Genomic DNA, 19081 nt, shown 5'->3' with positions numbered 1-19081 from the left:
GGAAATTTTTTGAGATTAGTTGTTGAGCTCATTTTGCATTCGCACTTGCATCCTCTGTTTGTTGGTATTTAATTATCAAATGCCAAACCCCATAGGCATTGCAGTGCAGTCCAATATATGCTTGCATTTGGGCCCTTTGCAATGTCTACCGATAAAAAAACGGCTTAATCTTAATCAAAGACAGCCACGAAGGCAAATGATACTATATGATAGATGGTAAACTGTTAACCATGTTGTGCATATAGGCCTGGTTAAATTTATTTTAACTAATATCAGAATGAGGTCTACCATCCACATTCTGATATTAGAGAAAAAGTGAGAGTTCAATGATTTTTCACTGAGACAAAAAGAGATAAAAATAAAAAAAATAAAAAAGAAGAAACGAACTATTTTGTCAAAACAAATAAAGGAAAAGATTTTGAAGGATTAGAAAAAAAAAGTAACCAGCACACTATTTGTGTTAAAAATTAACTTTTACACTCATACTAGGATATTCATGAACTTCTATTCATGGATACGATCATACGAATATGCATAACTGCATGACTTAACCATGCTGCCCGAAACTACTAACACGTGGTAGGCCATGTCTTTCCTCAAAACTTTCTGAAGTCTATAACTTATTAATACTTGAACTTATTTGTACAAGGTGAATCTCCAAATACTTACTGTAAACTTACCATGTTTGGTTACTAGTTCTTACTATCACCATTCACCTTTACTTAGCACCCACCTGTTTCCATGGGTCATTAATTTACTACGTGTTCCACTACCTAAACCTGAATTAGGCACCTTTAATCTATAAGAAGCTTGGTCCTCAGTTGCTTTATGAGTCAATTACATCTATTTCCTTTCCGAAGCAATTTAGTTGATTTTATTTCAATTTTTGACAAACACGAGCAAGCAAAGAAGACACCCAAGCTTCTTCTTCTTCTTCTTCTTTCATTAGAATTGGTTCATTTTAAAAGAAGGGATAGTTGCCTTGCGTGGTTAACCTAGTTCATACAACTTACGACCAAAAGGGTTATACACGCATAAAAGCTACCATCACTAGAGCGATCTTGTAATAATTGGTCAGATGAGAGGTCACACGATTCTTCTTTCCTATTGATTTTCTCCAGTCCCATATGCAATGATAATTGGAATATGTGGATATTTTGAAAGCTACAAAACCAACAGCTCTGCACCAGAACATCATCCAGAAGAATGTGAGCTCGTATATGCTCCATGATATCTATAAACTATCATCAAGACGAGACCTGTAATGAGAGAAATGAAATGAATTTGATTCTCCATCAGATGTATATTGATCAATTGACATAAATCCTTTGCCCGGTGCTCTACACCACTGAAAATTTGAGCAATACATTGACACACCATGCACAGCCAAAACCATGGGAGTCATTGATTGAATATACAGAGCCGAGGGTATGTGGGATGAGAATTAAAGTTGACCTCAAGGTGATCAAAACAAGTTGACCCCAAGGTCTAAGGCCTAACCTATATATGCAATATATGATGAGGGGCCTGGAAATTGAAGGTTCTTACCAGATTGCTCAGTCTTGAAAAGTGTTTAAAGTGAACCCCAATCCATCTAGATGTAGATTTGTGTGTGCGTGAAAAAAAATTCTAATCTCTTCTTGAATTCTGCCTAAAAGATGGTATAATGATTATAAAATGTAAAATTAACAACTTTCAGGAAAAAACTGCAGCTATTTAATCATCAGTCACATTCATTGAGACCGCAACATGAAAATTCTGTTAGCATCCCACAATACTCTCATTACCCCAAATTTTATTTCAGCCTCATTGAATGAGGTGCCTGTGGCTTGAGATGGATATGGAAGTTTTGCCCCTCTCTCAGCCTTAAGCTCGTTAATATCCACAACGCAAGTCTCTAATTCCTCCAGACTCCGTCCATACCAATTACCATCCACCTGATGCACCTTTCCCTTACCGATCTCCTCTCCTTGCATATCGACAAGAACAACATACTGACCCGGCCTGCATTGAACAAATTCTGCTGGGCCAATATCAACAAAATCTGCCATGGCGGTATCAGAGTTCTCACCACTCCGGCCGATTCTCAACATGCTTTGAGTATCTCTTCTCTCATTCAATGGGACATTAGCATCTTCACCTGGAATTGAGTTACATGACACTGGTCCTGGTCCATCTTGCTTGTCTGGAAGGGCATTGTCAACATCTGATGTTGCACGTACATCTTTAGCTGTGCGGGCCAACCTGGCTTTTCGATTATTCAGCCTGTTGATAAAGCATAAAACATTTATATACATATATAAGTTTCAGAGACACAAAACTTTCAAAATAACATGAAAAGGCGCTAGGGCCTGATGCAATATAAAAAGTACATTGCAGATTTGCAGTGCAAATAGTATGTTCATTCAATGTAATGCATTTATCAATAAATCAGAGAAACAACTATATTTTAGGGTACAATTATCACCAAATAAATTATGGAACTCAATTGACTAGATGGTTGACGTCAAAGATTGAAAGGAATTGCAGGAAGGTCCAAAAAAATAGAAGCTAAAATTAGTCATTTGAATTGTCTTTGGGTGAGAGAAAAGTTGGATGGCCTCCCTAGGAACCCTGTATCCACATGTAAATTTTCCAAACAACTGATAGTGCCACAAATATTCAGCACTAGCACAAACATCTATCGCAACCTCCACTGATGCAGTGCCTATAATGCTTCTAAGTTCTAAGACCCATAAAGACAAACAATCTTGTCCAGTGCCTTCTTTTGTACAGACAATGAAAGGAATCAATTAACATTCTTACAAGTGATTTTCCCTGAACCAGGCTCTTAAAGAAGAGAAGGAACAAGAGACAGGAAACAGTCCACTCAACATTGGGAAACACCATTCAACTGATAACCTAAATAATTAATCTACTTTTCATTCTCTGGGCTTGGAAGAAAAGGTACTGTTACTAAGCAACTATCTAGAAGAAAAATCAAACTTTCAATATCAACTGTTAGGCTTGCCCTCCACTCCACCCTTGTGCCGCATGTGAATTGAAGAAAACAAGATTGCCCCTTTTCACTTGCCACATAGCTTCTCAATACCAATCTCTCATATTTCCAAGGAAAAACCTATTGATGCTTTTAACACAATATAATGTGGGAAAATCATAAGTAGAAGATATAGATATTAAATGTTCAATTACTTGGCCAAATAACAAAAGAGATTAAATGTTCAAATGAAAAACAAAAAATACTGAAAGGATCTAAAATGCCAATGAATGCAGTATAACCATGACAATGGCATGTACAACTAGACTCTCATAAAATTTGCTAATAGGCAAATAACTAACTTCTGAATACACCTCCTTCTCAAAATTCTTAAGTACCGGGAGATCCTAGGCATGATTCTTTGAACCATTGCTAAAAACCAAAGCATCCTTGCACCTAGAGTAAGAGAAATATTCTACACCCAGAGTTTACTTTTATTCTTCTTTAATTCCATCTTTTAAAGTTCACTTTTGCACACCATGCACATGATTACTTATACCTTGTAAAAGGCTTGAAAAAAGAAACCCCTAGGGGTTGGCTCAAGTGGTCAGGGCCTTGGGCTTGGTGGTATGCGCCCTCCAAGTCTAAGGTTCAAATCCCCTTGGGTGCAAACAATTTCTATGGGCCATGCTCCATTGGGAAAGCCAATGACTTACCTGATCCTTATGACGTGGGCACATTACATGGGTCCGGGGTTTAACCGGGTAAAAAGACACGATGCTCTACATGGTCTCCAGGGTTCATCGTCATCAAAAAAGGCTTGCAAAGCGAATTTCAATCTTCAATAAATTTTTTTAAATTACCTATATAAAAAAGGGCTTGCAACAAGAAGCTTAGGACCTAAGGACTACTAGACTCAACTTAGAAATCTAGATGGTGAGAATTTTTGGATCACGTGATTCTACTCTTGGATGGCACAAGTGCAACCCTTTGTTCACTCAAACAATGGTAAGAGTATGCTTTTAAGAGCAGCCGATTCAGATTGCCAAATCCTGGATCTTGAGCATCATACATGCCCTGCTATATTCCATTACACCTGGATCAATCAAGACAAAGGTACTAGATAATGTATCTTAATCTGCAATGTTTGTGCTTTTCATAGGCTATCTTCCTTTTCTGGCACAAAGTTAATAAGAGACACTACAGCTCCTCAGATTTCAAGCTGTAAGTGTACTCATTAAAGTAATCAGCATTTTTTTTTTCAGTTATTTGCTGTTTGAAATCCAAGAACTTATAGGAAATGATAAAATCTAGTAAGAATCAGCCAGAGCCCCAACCTATTATCTTGAATATCAAAAGGAGGATTAATTGAAACATCAAGAAGGAAAGAGATATGAAACCACTGATGTGTGCTAATGTGAACAGATGAGGCTTACTGACCAATTTTTAAGCTGCGAAGGCGTAACTTCAGAACCCTGGAAAACACAATGGAAAATCTTAGTGAAGAAATGAGTTATTGTTTACAAACGGAATTAACTAACACAATTATCAAATTATGAGGGGCACTTGACGTACATGAAGACTTAATTTATCAGCCCAGGATTGTATTGAAGTTGCGTTTCGCTGCATATCAGGTTCATCCAAGAGGGCCCTCTCTATTAGCATCACCTGGTTATCATTCATTATAGTTCGCTTCCGTTTTTTCCGCTGCTTTTCTTCACACTGATCCATTGTAACCTTTTCATCCTCAGGATTTCCTCCAAACCCACTCTCTTTCATATGCTTGTTTGATTTTGAAAACTCACCATTTTCCATTTGATGAACAGCATTCTTTCCTCTTGAAGAGCTTGTATCTGAACCGCTTGTTTCAACATTCTGAACATCAGTGTTGATGCCTCCCAAACCTCCAGATGCACCCCTGCCAGAGAGACCTCTATTTTCCCCCCTATTTACATCATCACCTTGATCGATATGATCACTTTTGACATATATCTGCTCCACTTCTTGAAAAGCAGAATTCTCCGACATTTCCTCCTTCAAGGTACCTCTTCTTTTATTAGATATTGGATGATCTTTTCTCAGTAAAGGTGATGAGTATCCTCCGGTGCTCTGAGCCTCCTACCAGGAACAAAACTGTACTTCTCAGGTTACCATGTTGAGAAAAAGCTATATCACCAATTCACCATTGGAAAACTCAACAAGCCAATTTAATAATTGGCTGGTTTATGTTGTTTCATAATACAATTAGCTTTAACTCAAATGACACCTCCTCCGCTCGTAAGAGCGTAAGAGTAAGAAAGTCAGTGAGGTCATTGGTTCACAATCCATGAGGTGCATTTGTAGTTATCAATAAGAAAAAGGTTGTTCCAAATTTAAGACATAATGTTAATGACTGTAATAATAATAATAATAATAATAATATATATATATATATATATATATATATCTCACTTTGTGTTTAATAACATTTTTATTAACTTAAGCTCAGTTTGGCAACTCAATGACTCTCCTATATTCATTTTTTATAGCCACTAAGAAAGTCTTCTACTAAAATTCTCTCCAGGTAATTTTAATATCAAATAAAAATGTTTGGCCAAAATTCAATTCACATTCCACGTCAGCCAAATAAAGTGACCATCAACTGTGAGTTACATGAAAATAATCCCAGACATTCACCTGATGATTTTCACTGAGGTTGAGTTTGGAAAACTTATCCCAAGATGTTGACTCCTCAAATTTGTTATCCTTGAATTTGCTCCAGCAGCACGGTTTAAACACATTGAATATTTATATGGAAAAAAAAAAAGCAAAAGAAAACTGATATAGTAAATAATAACTGCATAAATATAAAATTAATTACTGTAAGGACAAAAAATTTACTTGGGCTCGATTTTCTCCTAATTCACCGGAAGTAATTAGTGACTGCAACTGGTCAAAGAAAACCCTGCAACAAAAGTTTGTAGAACAAAATTAACTAGGATGCGAGCAAACCCAGGAAGTCAAACAGAATAATTTTTTTTGTTTTTTGGGGATAAACAGAAGATGCTTGTGCTGTATTTGTACACACACGTTCACTTTAAACAGTATATATAAAATAGAAATATGAAGAGGCAATCATATATATAATGAAAATGTTGGGGCAGTTCCTCTCCCTCATCATTTGCAAGTAGGATCCATACAAAAATGAAAATATATTTTATGTTGGGGCAGTCCCTCATTTGCTGGTGGAAGCCATTAAGAAATGAAAACAAATCTATTAAATTGTTAATTCTCTCAACGGCTTAAGCTATTAGGAAATGATGAATTTAACTATTTAACCATAATTCTAACCCTCCCTTTCACGTGTTGGCTTGAACTCTAGTGGGGCCTAACGCGTGGAATTTTTTACATTTTAAATGGAAGGTGGAGTAAAGCCAAAGATCAAACTCAAGATCTCCTGCTCTGCTACCATGTTAAATTACCCATTCTCCTAATAGCTTCAACTATTTGGAAATAATGAATTTAATCATTTAACCATAATTCTAACAAAAATAATAGCTTAACTCATGGTAACATGAAAACTTATCCAATATATCTTGGAATCATTAACAGGAAAGTGATAAGGTCTTGGGTTGCTATGGGTGGCAAACTATATAGAGAAGAGAAAGTTTGAGAGGCCATTTTCCTTTTTCCTTTTACCACTTAAGAAACGTATTTCGTAGGAAGATCAGGTAGTAATTTGGACACCAATTACCCTGAAATTTTATGAGCTTATTATGCATCAAAAGCCATAATTCTACTGTTTCTAGTTGGTGATTTGCTCCCTTCCCTTGTCTTTTTTTATTGTTATTTTTAAGCACCCAATTTTGATTTCAGTAGGTGAAATTTACAAGTATCATTATTATTATTAGTACTAGAGGATGTCCCGCGCGATGCGCGTATCCACTATTAGTTATTTTATAATACTCATATGTGTTATAATGTTTGAAAAATTAATTTCAATTATGAATTATATGTCATTAAAATAATGAATGAAAAAAAAAATGTAACACAATATATCTATAAGTAGCCATAATTAATTAGACTCTAAAAATGCCATTGTATGCTCTTTTTTGTTTGATCAGGTGTACATGTATATTTAGTTCTTACATTTGACGTTTCCAATATAAATTTTTTTATTATTTCCTTTTTTTTTAGAAGGTTTTTTTAAAAAAAAAGAAGAAGAAGAAGAAGAAGAAAACGTGAACTTTTGAAGGCTAAACATCTAAGATTTAAGATTTATAATTTCTAATTCACAAAACTAAATATACATGCCAAGAGATTAAAAATAAAACAGCAATTGAGCAGAGAAATTTAAACTTATACTATTTCATATCTCACGTTTAATTGAGTACCTTAATCACTTACAAAAATTAAACACTTTCCAAAATATAAATAAAGACAAAAAACACATACCTTTTAGAAACACCATATGTTGTTAAAGTATTGTATCAAGCTTTGATAGCGTTAAGTTATTAAGAAACTTAGATTATATGCACCTGAAACCAAAGCCAATTTCATACTCTCTTTTACACTAATTTTCTCGCTTTTTGTCTCTCTATCTCTCCAGTCCTACATTTCTTTTGGCCTTTTGATAGTTTGTGAAACTGGAATATATAAAGGAACATGAAAACTAACATTGAATGGAGAAAACCTTTCATTTTTTAAATTAATGAAATTAAAAGTGGAAGAGTTTAAGAAGTTGGAAAAGGGAGTAGAATCAAACCTTTTAATTTTCTGCATTTATGGCTTAAACTAATCATTGATAAGAAGATAGGAGGTGAAAGGCTAAATGAAAAAGTACTCATACAAAGCGCCACATAGCAGAACCTCATGCATTTCCGCACGAGGTCTCTGCTTTTATATATATATATTGATTGGATTAGGAGTACGATGGATGATATGGATAAACATTTCAAGATTATTTTATGATCATACAATACCTATTGGATGAAATGGATAAACATTTCAAGATTATTTTATGATCATACAATACCTATTACATTAAAGGGAAAATATTGAACACCTATTACATTAAAGGGAAAATTTTATAAGATTATTATCAGACCATCTTTGGTACTGAATTTTGGACTATTAAGAAGTAACATGTTCAAAGAATGAGGTTTAGTTGATAAGTTTTGGGTGAGGCAGAAAATGGTTTATGGAAAATGAAAGTATAAACCAATTTCCACCATAAGTGCATTTATTTTATAGTCAATCGGAAAACAATTTTTGGTTGACCAACTTTTCCATCATCCCAAACACCCGTAAATGCGTAAAATATTTTCTGGAAATCAATTTCCGTCAAACAAACACAACTTAGTGCTGAATTGCTAAAGATCCTACATCAAAATTGCTTATAGTATCAAAGCTCATTCAAGATTCCATCCTATATTAGTTTGGTATAACAGTAGGTTTTGCCATGATGTTTCCACATTATGGGAGATCCCTTTTTTTTTTTGATAAGCACATTATGAGATATCCTATAGAAGTGAATTGTCTTGGCAAGATGGTAAAATGCCTTTGTTTTGGATAGACAAATTCTAGACTTGGTTTTTATTGCTAATGAGTGCTTACATAGCAGACTCGAAGCAGGTGTACCAGGAGTTCTATGTAAGTTGGATGTGGAGAAAACTTTTGACCAGGTAAGTTGGGATTTTCTTACGTTTATGTTGCAGTGATGTAGGTTTTTTGAGACATGGAGAAAGTGAATTTTGTTTTGTATCTCCACAGCAAGGTTCTCCATCTTGATCAATGGTAGCCTTAAGGATTTCTTTGGGAGTTCTAGGGGGCTGAGTCAAGGTGACCCTCTTTCCCCACTTTTATTTGCTATTTTTATTGAGGCTTTAAGTCATTTGTTGGATGGAGCTGTTCATGCTGGGCATATTTCCAGATTCACTGTTGGTACCATGGCCAACACTCCCTTAATGGTGTACCATCTACTTTTTGCGGATGACAATCTAATTTTCTATGATGCCATTCCTAGCCAATAGTTAAATTGCGAGAGATTTTATCTTTGTTTGAAGTGGTGTCCGGGTTGAAGATTAATCTGGCTAAGTTAGAGTTATTTCCAGTTGGGGAGGTGTCCAACATGGATGAGCTTGTGGCTTTGTTGGGTTGTAGACGGTCCTTGCTGCCAATGAAATATTTGGGGCTTCCTTTGGGTGCTACATTCAAGGAAAGGACAATTTGGAACCCTATTCTTGAGAAACTTGAACGAAGATTAACAGGTTAGAAGAGATAATATTTATCAAAGGAAGGTGTCAGAACCCAATAGTGTTAGTATTTGGAGAACCATAAGACAAAGCTAGCCAACTTTCTCTAAATTCCTCCATTTTGATGCAGGAGTTGGTACTAGAGAAATTTTTTGAAATGATTTGTGGTGTGGTGACTATACCCTCAAAAAGGCCTTCTCGAAACTTTATTGCATTAGTCGTAATAAGGAGTCCTCTATAGCAGAAGTCATGCATTTTCCTAATCAGATGCTGCATTGGGATATTCTTTTCTCTAGAGCAATTCAAGATTGGGAGTTGGAACCTTTGTATGTCTTCATGGATCTAATATATTCTATGCCTCTTAGGGGTGAAGGACATGACAAACTTTGATGGAAGCCAGGAAGAGTAAGGGTTTTAAGGTGCGTGAATACTATTTCTCCCTTTCCTCGACTTCTGGCATTCCTTTTCCGTGGAAGCCTGTGTGGCGTTGAAATATTCCTTGTAGGGTAGCTTTCTTTTCTTGGACTGCTACCTTAGGAAAGATTTTGACTTTAAACAACTTATGGAATAGAGGTGCTACTGTTGTAGATTGGTGCTACACGTGCAAAAGGAGTGGGGAGTTGGTGAATCATCCTTCTTCGTTGTCCTCTAGCTTTTGAGTTATGGACAATGGTGTGGAATTTGTTTGGTCTTCTATGGGTTATGTCACAGAGTGTTACTAATTTATTCTCGGCTTGGCAAGGTCCTTTTGGAAAACATCAAAATATGGCTTTATAGAGGGTTATGCTACACTGTGTCTTGTGGTGTCTTTGGCAGGAACAAAATGTGAGATGCTTTGAGAGAAATGAACAGTATATCTTCGAGATTAAATCTCTACTTCTTCACTCTCTTCTGGATTGGAGTACTGCGTTTAACTCATTTCCTTGTTTTAACTTATTAGATATGTTAAAGCTTTGTAATTTGAGTGTTTGATGTACTGTTACTCAATTAAACCACCGGTGTACCTTGGTATTTCCTCTCTCTCTCTCTCTCTCTTTTCTTCTTCTTCTTCTTCTATTTTTAATTTTTTTAATTTTTTAATTTTTTAATTTTATCAATAAACTTTCATTACTTATCCAAAAATTGTCAGTTTGATGTTGGTTTGGGAAATAGAGTGAGGTTTTGGCAAGATGAGTGGTATGGGGATCAACCTTTTCAATTGGCCTTCCCAAGGTTGTATGGCATTGCCATTGATAAGGAGATTTCTGTTGAAACTTCTTTGTCCAAGCAGGGGGCGGAGGAGAGAAGAATTTGGGATGTTCGTTTTATTAGAGAATTTGAGGATTGGGAGATTGATGAAGGGCTGTATTTCCTTCGTTTATTGGGAGCTAATACTCCTCTGAGGGATGTTGGAGACCGGATGAGATGGAAGTTAAAGCCTAATGGGGAATTTGACATCCGGTCATTCTATAATAAATTAAGAGTTTGTCCCTCAATCGTCTTTCCTTAGAAAGCTATATGGAGGGTAAAGGCTCCTAAGCGAGTTTCTTTCTTTGTTTGGTGTGCAGCTTGAATAAGATCTGTACGGGCCATACCCCCCTGTCAAGCCCAATCGCCCTAAGGCCCGAAAGGACTAACTCTTACAGAAGCCTCGCGCCGACCACACGCAGTAACGCGCATGCCGTCCAAGAGGTTCGATCTAGGAGTGCTCAAAGCAACCTAGGACGTGCCCGGCCGAGCACGGACTTAACTACGGTGTTGGTCTCAACGCCACTATCATTTTCTCCTTCCCGCCACCAAATATCCACTTAGATGAAACGGTGTTGGACCTCCCTTCCACTACCTAGGGAACGCCCCTGCCGAGCATCAAACACAGCGGTGGAGCCAGTTCCAATGCCACTCACTTTCTCCCAATCCAACTAAACCCCCACTTAAGGGTAATAGTATTGGACCCCTCCCTTCACCCATCAGGAGAATAATCATGACCGTTCCACTAAGTTTAGCTATAAATAGACAAAGAAGAATCAGTCAAGGAGGTTGGCAATTTCAGAGAGAAAAGACTAGGGAGAGAGCGATATCAAATTTTCCCAAGGAAGAGAGGGGAGAGATAGTGAGAAACAAGGGAAGGGGGTTCCTTATACGGGCCTGCCGAGCATAACACCACCCGTGGTAGGAAATCCAGAAGCCCACTATACAAATAGATTGTGAGCCCAAATCCCTTCAAGGCTCAGCAGCCCTATTCTAGGACGCACAATTGGCGCCGTCTGTGGGAATCTCCTACGCAGCTGTGGTGCTATCTTAGCACGCTCGTAAGGATGTCTGGAAGCGGACAGAGAAGTCATGCGGAGAGCGGCATTGGAGGGACGTTGCGGGGGTCCACATGGCGGGAAAGGAGGCAAAAAAGGCAGGAGGACAGAAGGCACGAGGAGGTAGAAGAGTCTGGGCCCGGGGAAGGGTCCGACGCCTCAGGCCGCAGCCGCCTTGACAAAAGAGACCAGGAGCTTGAATGGAGGAACCAAGAGCTTGAGCGCCTGCGCAAGGCGGTTAGGGATTTAGAATTGCAAGCACAGGGCCGACGAGGGAGAAGGGACCATGGAGTACGAAGGGAAAGGTCAGTAAGTGTGGGGAATCGCCGAGAGGCCAGATCTCATCAATCCGGGTCTCATAGGCACCGCGACCGCTCGCGAGAGTACGCGGACCGCGAATCAACTTCCCCCGACGTGGAGCGACCACGTAACGCGGCGATGGATATCATGAGCTGAGCACTGCGCCAAGCTGCCCAGTCACCGTTCTCTAGAGATATCGAAAGCGCACCTATGCCGAGCCGATTCGCGCAGCCACCGTTCAATTCCTACACTGGAAGGACAGACCCAGTGGAACATGTAAGTCACTATATTCAGATGATGTCCTTGCACTCCTATAACAATGCATTGATGTGTAAGGTTTTCCCCTCGAGCCTCGGGCCCACTGCATTGAGGTGGTTCAACGGGCTGAAGAAGGGCTCGATCCATAGTTTCTCGGAACTGATCCAGGAGTTCGGAGTACGGTTCATGACGTGCAGCCGGGTTCTGCAGTCCGTGGACGCGTTGCTATCAATGAAGATGGGGGCTGGAGAGACCCTTCGCAACTACGCCAGTCGGTACTGGGAGTTGTACAACGAGATTGGCGGGGGTAACGAAAAGATCGCGGCTAGCACCTTTCGAATTGGCCTGCCCGAAGAGTCTAGGCTGAGAAAATCGTTGACCTTAAAGCCTCCCGAGGATATGAGGCAGCTGATAAGGTGTATCGAAGAGTATAAGCGATTAGAGGATGATCGGCTACAGTCCAAAGGGAAGGAGCCGATAATCAACTATCCTCGGAACAACGGCTTCAACCCCAGACATAGGAAGGATTTGAGGATTCAGGAGCCCGACCCGGCGGTTGGGGGAGTCAACGCGACATTCAAGGAGCCTGTACACCGCATCATTGATAGAATAAAAAATGAGCCGTATTTTAGGCGACCGAACAGGATGGCAGGCAACCCGTCAAGGAGAAACCAGAACTTGTATTGCTCCTATCATTGGGATAAAGGGCACACCACCGAGCAGTGTAGGGTGTTGAAAGATCACCTAGAACAGTTGGCGAAGGCGGGGCATTTGAAAGAGTTTCTGGTAGAGACTGGGAGTCAGGAGACTGGACAGGCTGAGTGGCTGCGTCGAAACCCTCTCCCTCCCCCTCTGGGAGTGATAGAGGTCATCCACGCCGCTCCAAGGGCCATTATAATACCCAATGCTAAGGGGGTGTTGACCGTGGTGTCAGCAGAAGGAAGCACGAGCGAACAACCCTCGAGGAAGAGGCCGAGGTACAGTAGACAACCCATCGCGTTCGACGACGACCTGGAGGGTACTACCCAGCCGCACCACGATGCTCTGATAGTCACGGCCCGAATAAAGGGATTTATAGTGAAGAGAATAATGATAGATCAAGGGAGTGGCGTAGATGTGATGTACCCGGACCTATACAGGGAGCTTGGCCTGAAAAAGGGGGACTTGTCCAAGTATGATACACCTTTTATAGGATTCGACGGGTACATGGTGATTCCAGAGGGGCAGATTTCGCTCCCAGTTATCATGGGCGGCTGGGAGGTGATGGTGACGTTCATAGTGGTCGCCTTTTTCTCACCATACACGACAATATTCGGAAGGCCGTGGATACACGACATGGGGGCCGTCCCCTCCACCTTGCACGTAAAAGTCAAGTTCCGAACTGATGAGGGGATTACAGTGATAAGGGGCGATCAGCAGGCAGCCAGACAATGTTTGGTAACCGCGGCAATCAAACAAACTAAGCAGAAGGAACCAGCCGAGAAGGCGCCCCTATAGCAATTACAGTACCCCCAGGTGGAGGGGACTAGCGCTGCCGAAGATTTAGTAAGCGTAAAGATCTTGCCGAGAAATGAAAGGAGTTTTCAGATAGGGGCAGGCTTGAGTGATGGGGAAAGGGTGCAACTGCTGTTATTCCTCATACAAAACGTGGATGTGTTTGCATGGAGTCCATATGAGGTGCCCCGCGTCGACCCCGAATTCATAGTTCACAAGCTGAATGTGAATCCTTTGTGCCCCCCCAAGAAACAGAGATCAAGAAGGTCTGCTAAGGAGCACGCGGACGCCGTCAGACAAGAAGTTGGGAGGCTAAGAGAAGCGGGGGTCATAAATGAAACATTCTTTCCGGAATGGCTCTCAAACACAGTGGTCATGAAGAAGAAGAGCGGCAAGTGGGGGGTTTGTGTTGATTTTACCGATCTGAACTGGGCATGTCCGAAGAATCCATTTCCGATGCCGAAAATCGACCAATTGGTGGACGCTACATACGGGCACCCGAGGATGAGTTTCCTCGATGCTTTCCAGGGCTATCACCAAATTGCCTTGGCCGCCGAGGACCAGGAGAAAACGGCATTCTTAACGCCCGACGCTAACTACCACTATACTATGATGCCGTTCGATTTAAAGAACGCGGGAGCCACATATCAACGAATGATGACGAGGATGTTTAGGAACAAGGTCGGTCGGACGGACGGTGGAAGTATACATTGACGACATGGTGATAAAGAGCAAGCAAGAAGGGCAGCACATTAGCGACCTGAAAGAAGTGTTCGAGATACTCCGACGACACCAGCTGCGCCTCAACGCCGATAAGTGTGCATTCGAGGTTGAGTCCAGCAGATTCCTGGGTTATTTGATTACTAAACGGGGGATAGAGGTTAGCCCCGATCAAATCAAAGCCGTGAAACGTCTCAAACCGCCGGGCAACCCGAAAGAGGTTCAAAAGCTAACTGGTATGCTGGCCGCCCTCAACCGGTTTATTTCCAAGTTCACTGATCGGTGCCGGCCTTTTTATCAACTTTTGAAGAAGTGGAAGGGGTTCCAATGGGACGAGGAATGTGACAGGACCTTCCAAGATCTGAAGGATTACCTTGGCCGGGCATCGACGTTGTCAGCCCCCGAGCCGGGAGAAGACTTATACATGTACCTCTCCGTGTCCGAGCATGCAGCGAGCGCCGTACTACTAAGAGATAACGGTGCACAGCTCCCGGTTTATTACATCAGCAAAACGCTAGTCGATGCGGAGACCAGGTACTTGCCACTGGAAAAGCTGGCGCTGGCACTCGTACACTCCACCCGAAAGTTGCCCCATTATTTTCAGGCCCACACGGTCCACGTCTTGACTGAGTACCCGCTCCAGTCACTGTTGAGGAGATCTGACTTCACGGGGAGGATAGCCAAGTGGGGGACTCGGCTGGGCTCCTTCGACATTAGATACAAGTCGAGGAACTCGGTGAAAGGACAGGTACTTGCGGATTTTATTGTCGAGTTCACGTCGAGAGCTACAAGCATAACCGGCTTGGTAGAAGTCAGGCCATGGAGGGTGTTTGTGGACGGAGAGTCCAATACAGCTAGAACAAGGGCAGGGATCGTGGTCATCACCCCGGAAGAGCTGAAGCTGGAACACTCATTTAGGTTAGGCTTCAGGGCTTCTAACAATGAGGCCGACTACGAAACTCTGCTTGCAGGACTAAGGGTTGTCAGGGATCTGGGAGCAAGGGAGGTGGAGGTGTACTCGGACTCCCTCCTCGTGGTAAGTCAGGTCCAGGGGAACTTCGAGGCCAAGAATCCCCGGATGATAGAATACCTGCAGCTAGCAAAGCAGATGATGGGTAGCTTTGAGACAGTCAAGATAGAGCGGATAGCCCGGGGGCAAAACCGGCACGCCGATTCCTTGGCAACTCTAGCATCATCAATAGCTAACGAAGTACCTCAGCTAATTAGGGTGGAGTTGGTGCCCGAGCCAAGCATTGCCGCCAGGGCACTGATTGTACAGGTCACTAAAGCCGAGAGATGCTGGATTGATCCGATCGTCGACTTCCTTTCAGAGGATCGAACCCCAGAAGATAAGAAGGAAGCAACCAGAGTACGGCAAACTGCTGCTCGATACTGGTTATCTGCTGATCGGAAGCTATATCGCAGGTCATTCGAAGGGCCATACCTGAAGTGCCTACGCCCCGACCAGGCTAAGAGCTATTAGCCGAACTGCACGAGAGAGTCTGCGGTAGCCACGTGGAGGGCCACTCGCTTGCGCACCGAGCAATGACCCAGGGTTTCTGGCGGCCGCAGATGAGGAAGGAAGCCACCGATTATGCTCAAAGATGTGAACAGTGTCAGGTTCACATGCCGATGATCTGCCAACCGGCCGGGAACTTAAACCCAGTTTGCAGCCCGTGGCCGTTCGCCCGCTGGGAGCTGGATATAGTCGGACCTTTTCCCCGAGCAACGGGCAACCGAAGGTTCGTGCTGGTAGCGGTGGACTACTTCACAAAGTGGGTAGAGGCCGAGGCGCTGGCCAACATCCGAGATGTTGATGTTAAGAGATTTATATGGAAGAACATTATAACAAGGTTCGGCGTGCCGGAGTCCTTAATATCTAACAACGGCCTGCAGTTCGACAGTAGAGCGTTCCGAGAGTTCTGCGAGGGCCTTGGTATCCGAAACTGATACTCCACGCCGGCCTATCCGCAGAGTAACGGCCAGGCGGAAGCAACCAACAAGGCCATAGTGAGCGGCCTGAAGAAAAGATTGGAGGGTGCCAAGTGCAGATGGGCCGAGGAGTTGCCAAGCGTCCTGTGGGCATACCGAACTACTCCGAGGAGATCCACCAGAGAAACGCCGTTCTCTCTAACCTACAGGGCGGAGGCGGTCATCCCCGCTGAAGGAAACCTATGTAGCGCCCGAGTTGCGAGATTCGCTTCTGACGAGAACGAGGAGTTGATGGCTAAGGAGCTGAACCTGCTGGAGGAGCACCGAGATATGGCCACCATCCGGCTAGCGAAGTATCAACAGAAGCTTGCCCGGAGATACAATAGAGCTGTCAGAAGGAGGGAGTTTGCCACGGGAGATCTAGTACTCCGAAAGGTAGTGGGGAACACGCGAGACGCGAACGCGGGAAAGCTAGCCCCGACTTGGGAGGGGCCCTACCGTGTGACTGCTATTGCCGGAGCAGGGGCATACTATCTGGAGGATTTGGAGGAAAGACCACTTCCCCGGCCGTGGAATGTGCGCAATCTGAAAAAATTTTATCAGTAACCGGATACCCCCCAAAGATACAAAACTGATGTAACCGGGCACCACTGCCTGTTTCATATGAAAACTTTGAGTCAGCGTCTCTTTTTTATTTCAAGTTATGATTGCCAGGCGAGGGTTATAAAGTGGATCGCGGGGTTAAAACCTGCCCTCGGTTCGAGCCCTATCACCGAGCAGGTGAAAACCTTACACTATTTTTATCCAAGGACAGAAACCTGCCCTCGGTTCGAGCCCTATCACCGAGCAGGTGAAAACCTTACACTATTATCATCCAAGGACAGAAACCTGCCCTCGGTTTGAGCCCTATTACCGAGCAGGTGAAAACCTTACACTGCTTTCTATTTAACAACAGGACCCTGCATACAGTCCAAGCCCTATCACCGAGCAGGCAAAAGCCTTACACTAGCCCTATTGCCGAGTGGGATTTATTTAATTTATTTGATTTAAGTTGTTCACTTACGCCGGGCGTCCAGTAACATAAGCCCCGACGGCTCGGATTCAAAGGGGCGCTCTCGGCAAATCTAAAGCGAGAGAGTAAGATATGATGGCATTTAACAACGATATAAACGACATAAATTGAAACAACGGTATCTAAAAAACATTAATTATAGATATATGACAATGGAAAATTGTTCTATCGCCACAGCCCGACGATTTGAGCTCTTCAAACGGCAAAGAAAAAATAATTATGGCAATAAAACAAAGGAAAAAAGCAGGACAAAAAAGGGCTGAATCATCAAACGGCAGGGTCGGCTGGAGGGGGCGAAGGCACAGGCTGCTCGGTTCCGCTCACAGCTGTCAGTGGGGCTTGTTCTGGTGCGGCTTCGGCCCCCGCGCGGATGTGGCTTGACACCTCAGGGTCGGCTGCCTCCATATGAGCATCGATTTCCCACACAAGGTCAATCATACTCGGAGTCTCCTCCTCGTCTGATGCCTCGGTCCAACTCTGAACGGCAGGGGGAGGAGGTGCCAGGTAGGGGATATGCTCGGTACTCCACAGCAGAGAGTCCACGACCACCCCCACCGCCTGAAGAGCTACTAGCCATCCCTCCCCGAAGCCATGGTGCCAAGCTTGGTGAATGATCGGCTCCGCGGAGTTTTCAGCATCCGAGAAGCTGACATTGTACCACTTCTCCTTGCAGGCTTCGAGGGACTCCTTCAGGCTGGCGATCTCATTAGCCTAGGATAGACTCAAGCCGTCCACCATCACTAGCTTGAGCTCGGTCTCCCCGAGCTTCGTCTCTAGGAAGGTCAGCTTCCCTTCGGCGGCCTGTCGGGCCTTCTCTGCGTCCACCGCCTTCCTCTCCGACGCCGCGGCAGCCTCCCCCTTTTCCCTGGCCGTGGCTTCAGCAACAACCTTCAGCGCCTTCTCCCCCTCCAGGGCCTCGGCAGCATCCTTCAGCCGCCTGGTCACAACACTTGTCATCTGAGCGGCCTGGAGATATGATAGTAACCAAGTGACGAAATTAGAAAAGAAAAGAGAGAAACACTCGATGCAATACACACAGCCAAGGGGGATAGAGCGTTACCGCGATAGAGTGCCATAGCAGTCGCGTGGCCAGTGTCTCGTCATCGCCCTGCGCATAGTAGTGCACATCCTCGGGCAGCATGAGGCCCTGCGCCAAGCTTTGGGCCTCTCACCCCCCTGCGCCCCTGTCCCATAGCCGGACGCTGGAGGTCGCCGGCAAACACTCGTCACCCAACTGGAAGGTGTGCTGCCAACCGGCCACCTGCCGCGAAGAGGACGCCACGTTCGTCCCTGCCTGCACCGCAGGGGGTGTCGCCGCCGGCCCCTCCGAAATCCTGGAACCACCCGCTGCACGGGGAGGGGTCTTCGGCAAAGCATCACCAGGTATAGGAGGGTTACTCTCGGCAACCCTTTTTCTCTTCCTGCCCTCACCTCTGGGAGGAGTTTGACTCGTTCCTCTCAGGGACTGGGTTTGAGCCACAGGACCGGCACTAGGGATGAATTGGGAAAGGGTCATCTCCCTATGCTTCACCATTCTTTCTGCTGGGGCAGCAGTGGGTTCCTCGGCTACGGGGGCAGCGTCCTCTGGCTGTCCGATCGCTTCGTGCCTTCGTCAACTCTGCGACACTCGCTCGGCAGAGCTGTCCCTCGCCGGCGCAATATCGTCGGCAGTTGTATAGCATGGGCCGCTTCCTCGAGCCTCGCCTGTGGTGAGCCCAAGGGGGAGGAAGGTCTTGTACCGCACGTCGATATACGACAAGAGTGAGCTATCCACCAAGAGCGCCTGGCCGAAGCTCTGCCAAGTGGTGTA

General features: G+C 43.6%; 1 protein-coding gene across 4 annotated transcripts in view; it reads right to left on the bottom strand.

Moving 5' to 3' along the window:
- Nucleotides 1-1620: 1620 nt before the first annotated feature.
- LOC142607393 (nodulin homeobox-like) overlaps nt 1621-19081 on the bottom strand; it is a 30403-nt gene continuing 12942 nt past the window's right edge. For 2 of the 4 annotated variants that reach the window (XM_075778857.1, XM_075778858.1), the window contains exons 14-18: nt 5858-5921; nt 5654-5722; nt 4553-5095; nt 4418-4452; nt 1621-2265 (exon numbers count right to left, since the gene is read on the bottom strand). In XM_075778857.1, coding sequence (XP_075634972.1) covers nt 1734-2265; nt 4418-4452; nt 4553-5095; nt 5654-5722; nt 5858-5921 — 1243 coding nt within the window. In that variant the 3' untranslated portion in view covers nt 1621-1733. The remainder of the gene's footprint in view (nt 2266-4417; nt 4453-4552; nt 5096-5653; nt 5723-5857; nt 5922-19081) is intronic. The other 2 variants (XM_075778859.1, XM_075778860.1) reach the window with 1 other exon arrangement.

Source organism: Castanea sativa, chromosome 8 (genome assembly GCF_040712315.1).
Source record: "Castanea sativa cultivar Marrone di Chiusa Pesio chromosome 8, ASM4071231v1".
In the NCBI taxonomy this organism is placed as follows: Eukaryota; Viridiplantae; Streptophyta; class Magnoliopsida; order Fagales; family Fagaceae; genus Castanea; species Castanea sativa.
The sequence above is the reverse complement of the archived record's forward strand: the minus strand, read 5'-3'. Positions and strand labels throughout refer to the sequence as shown.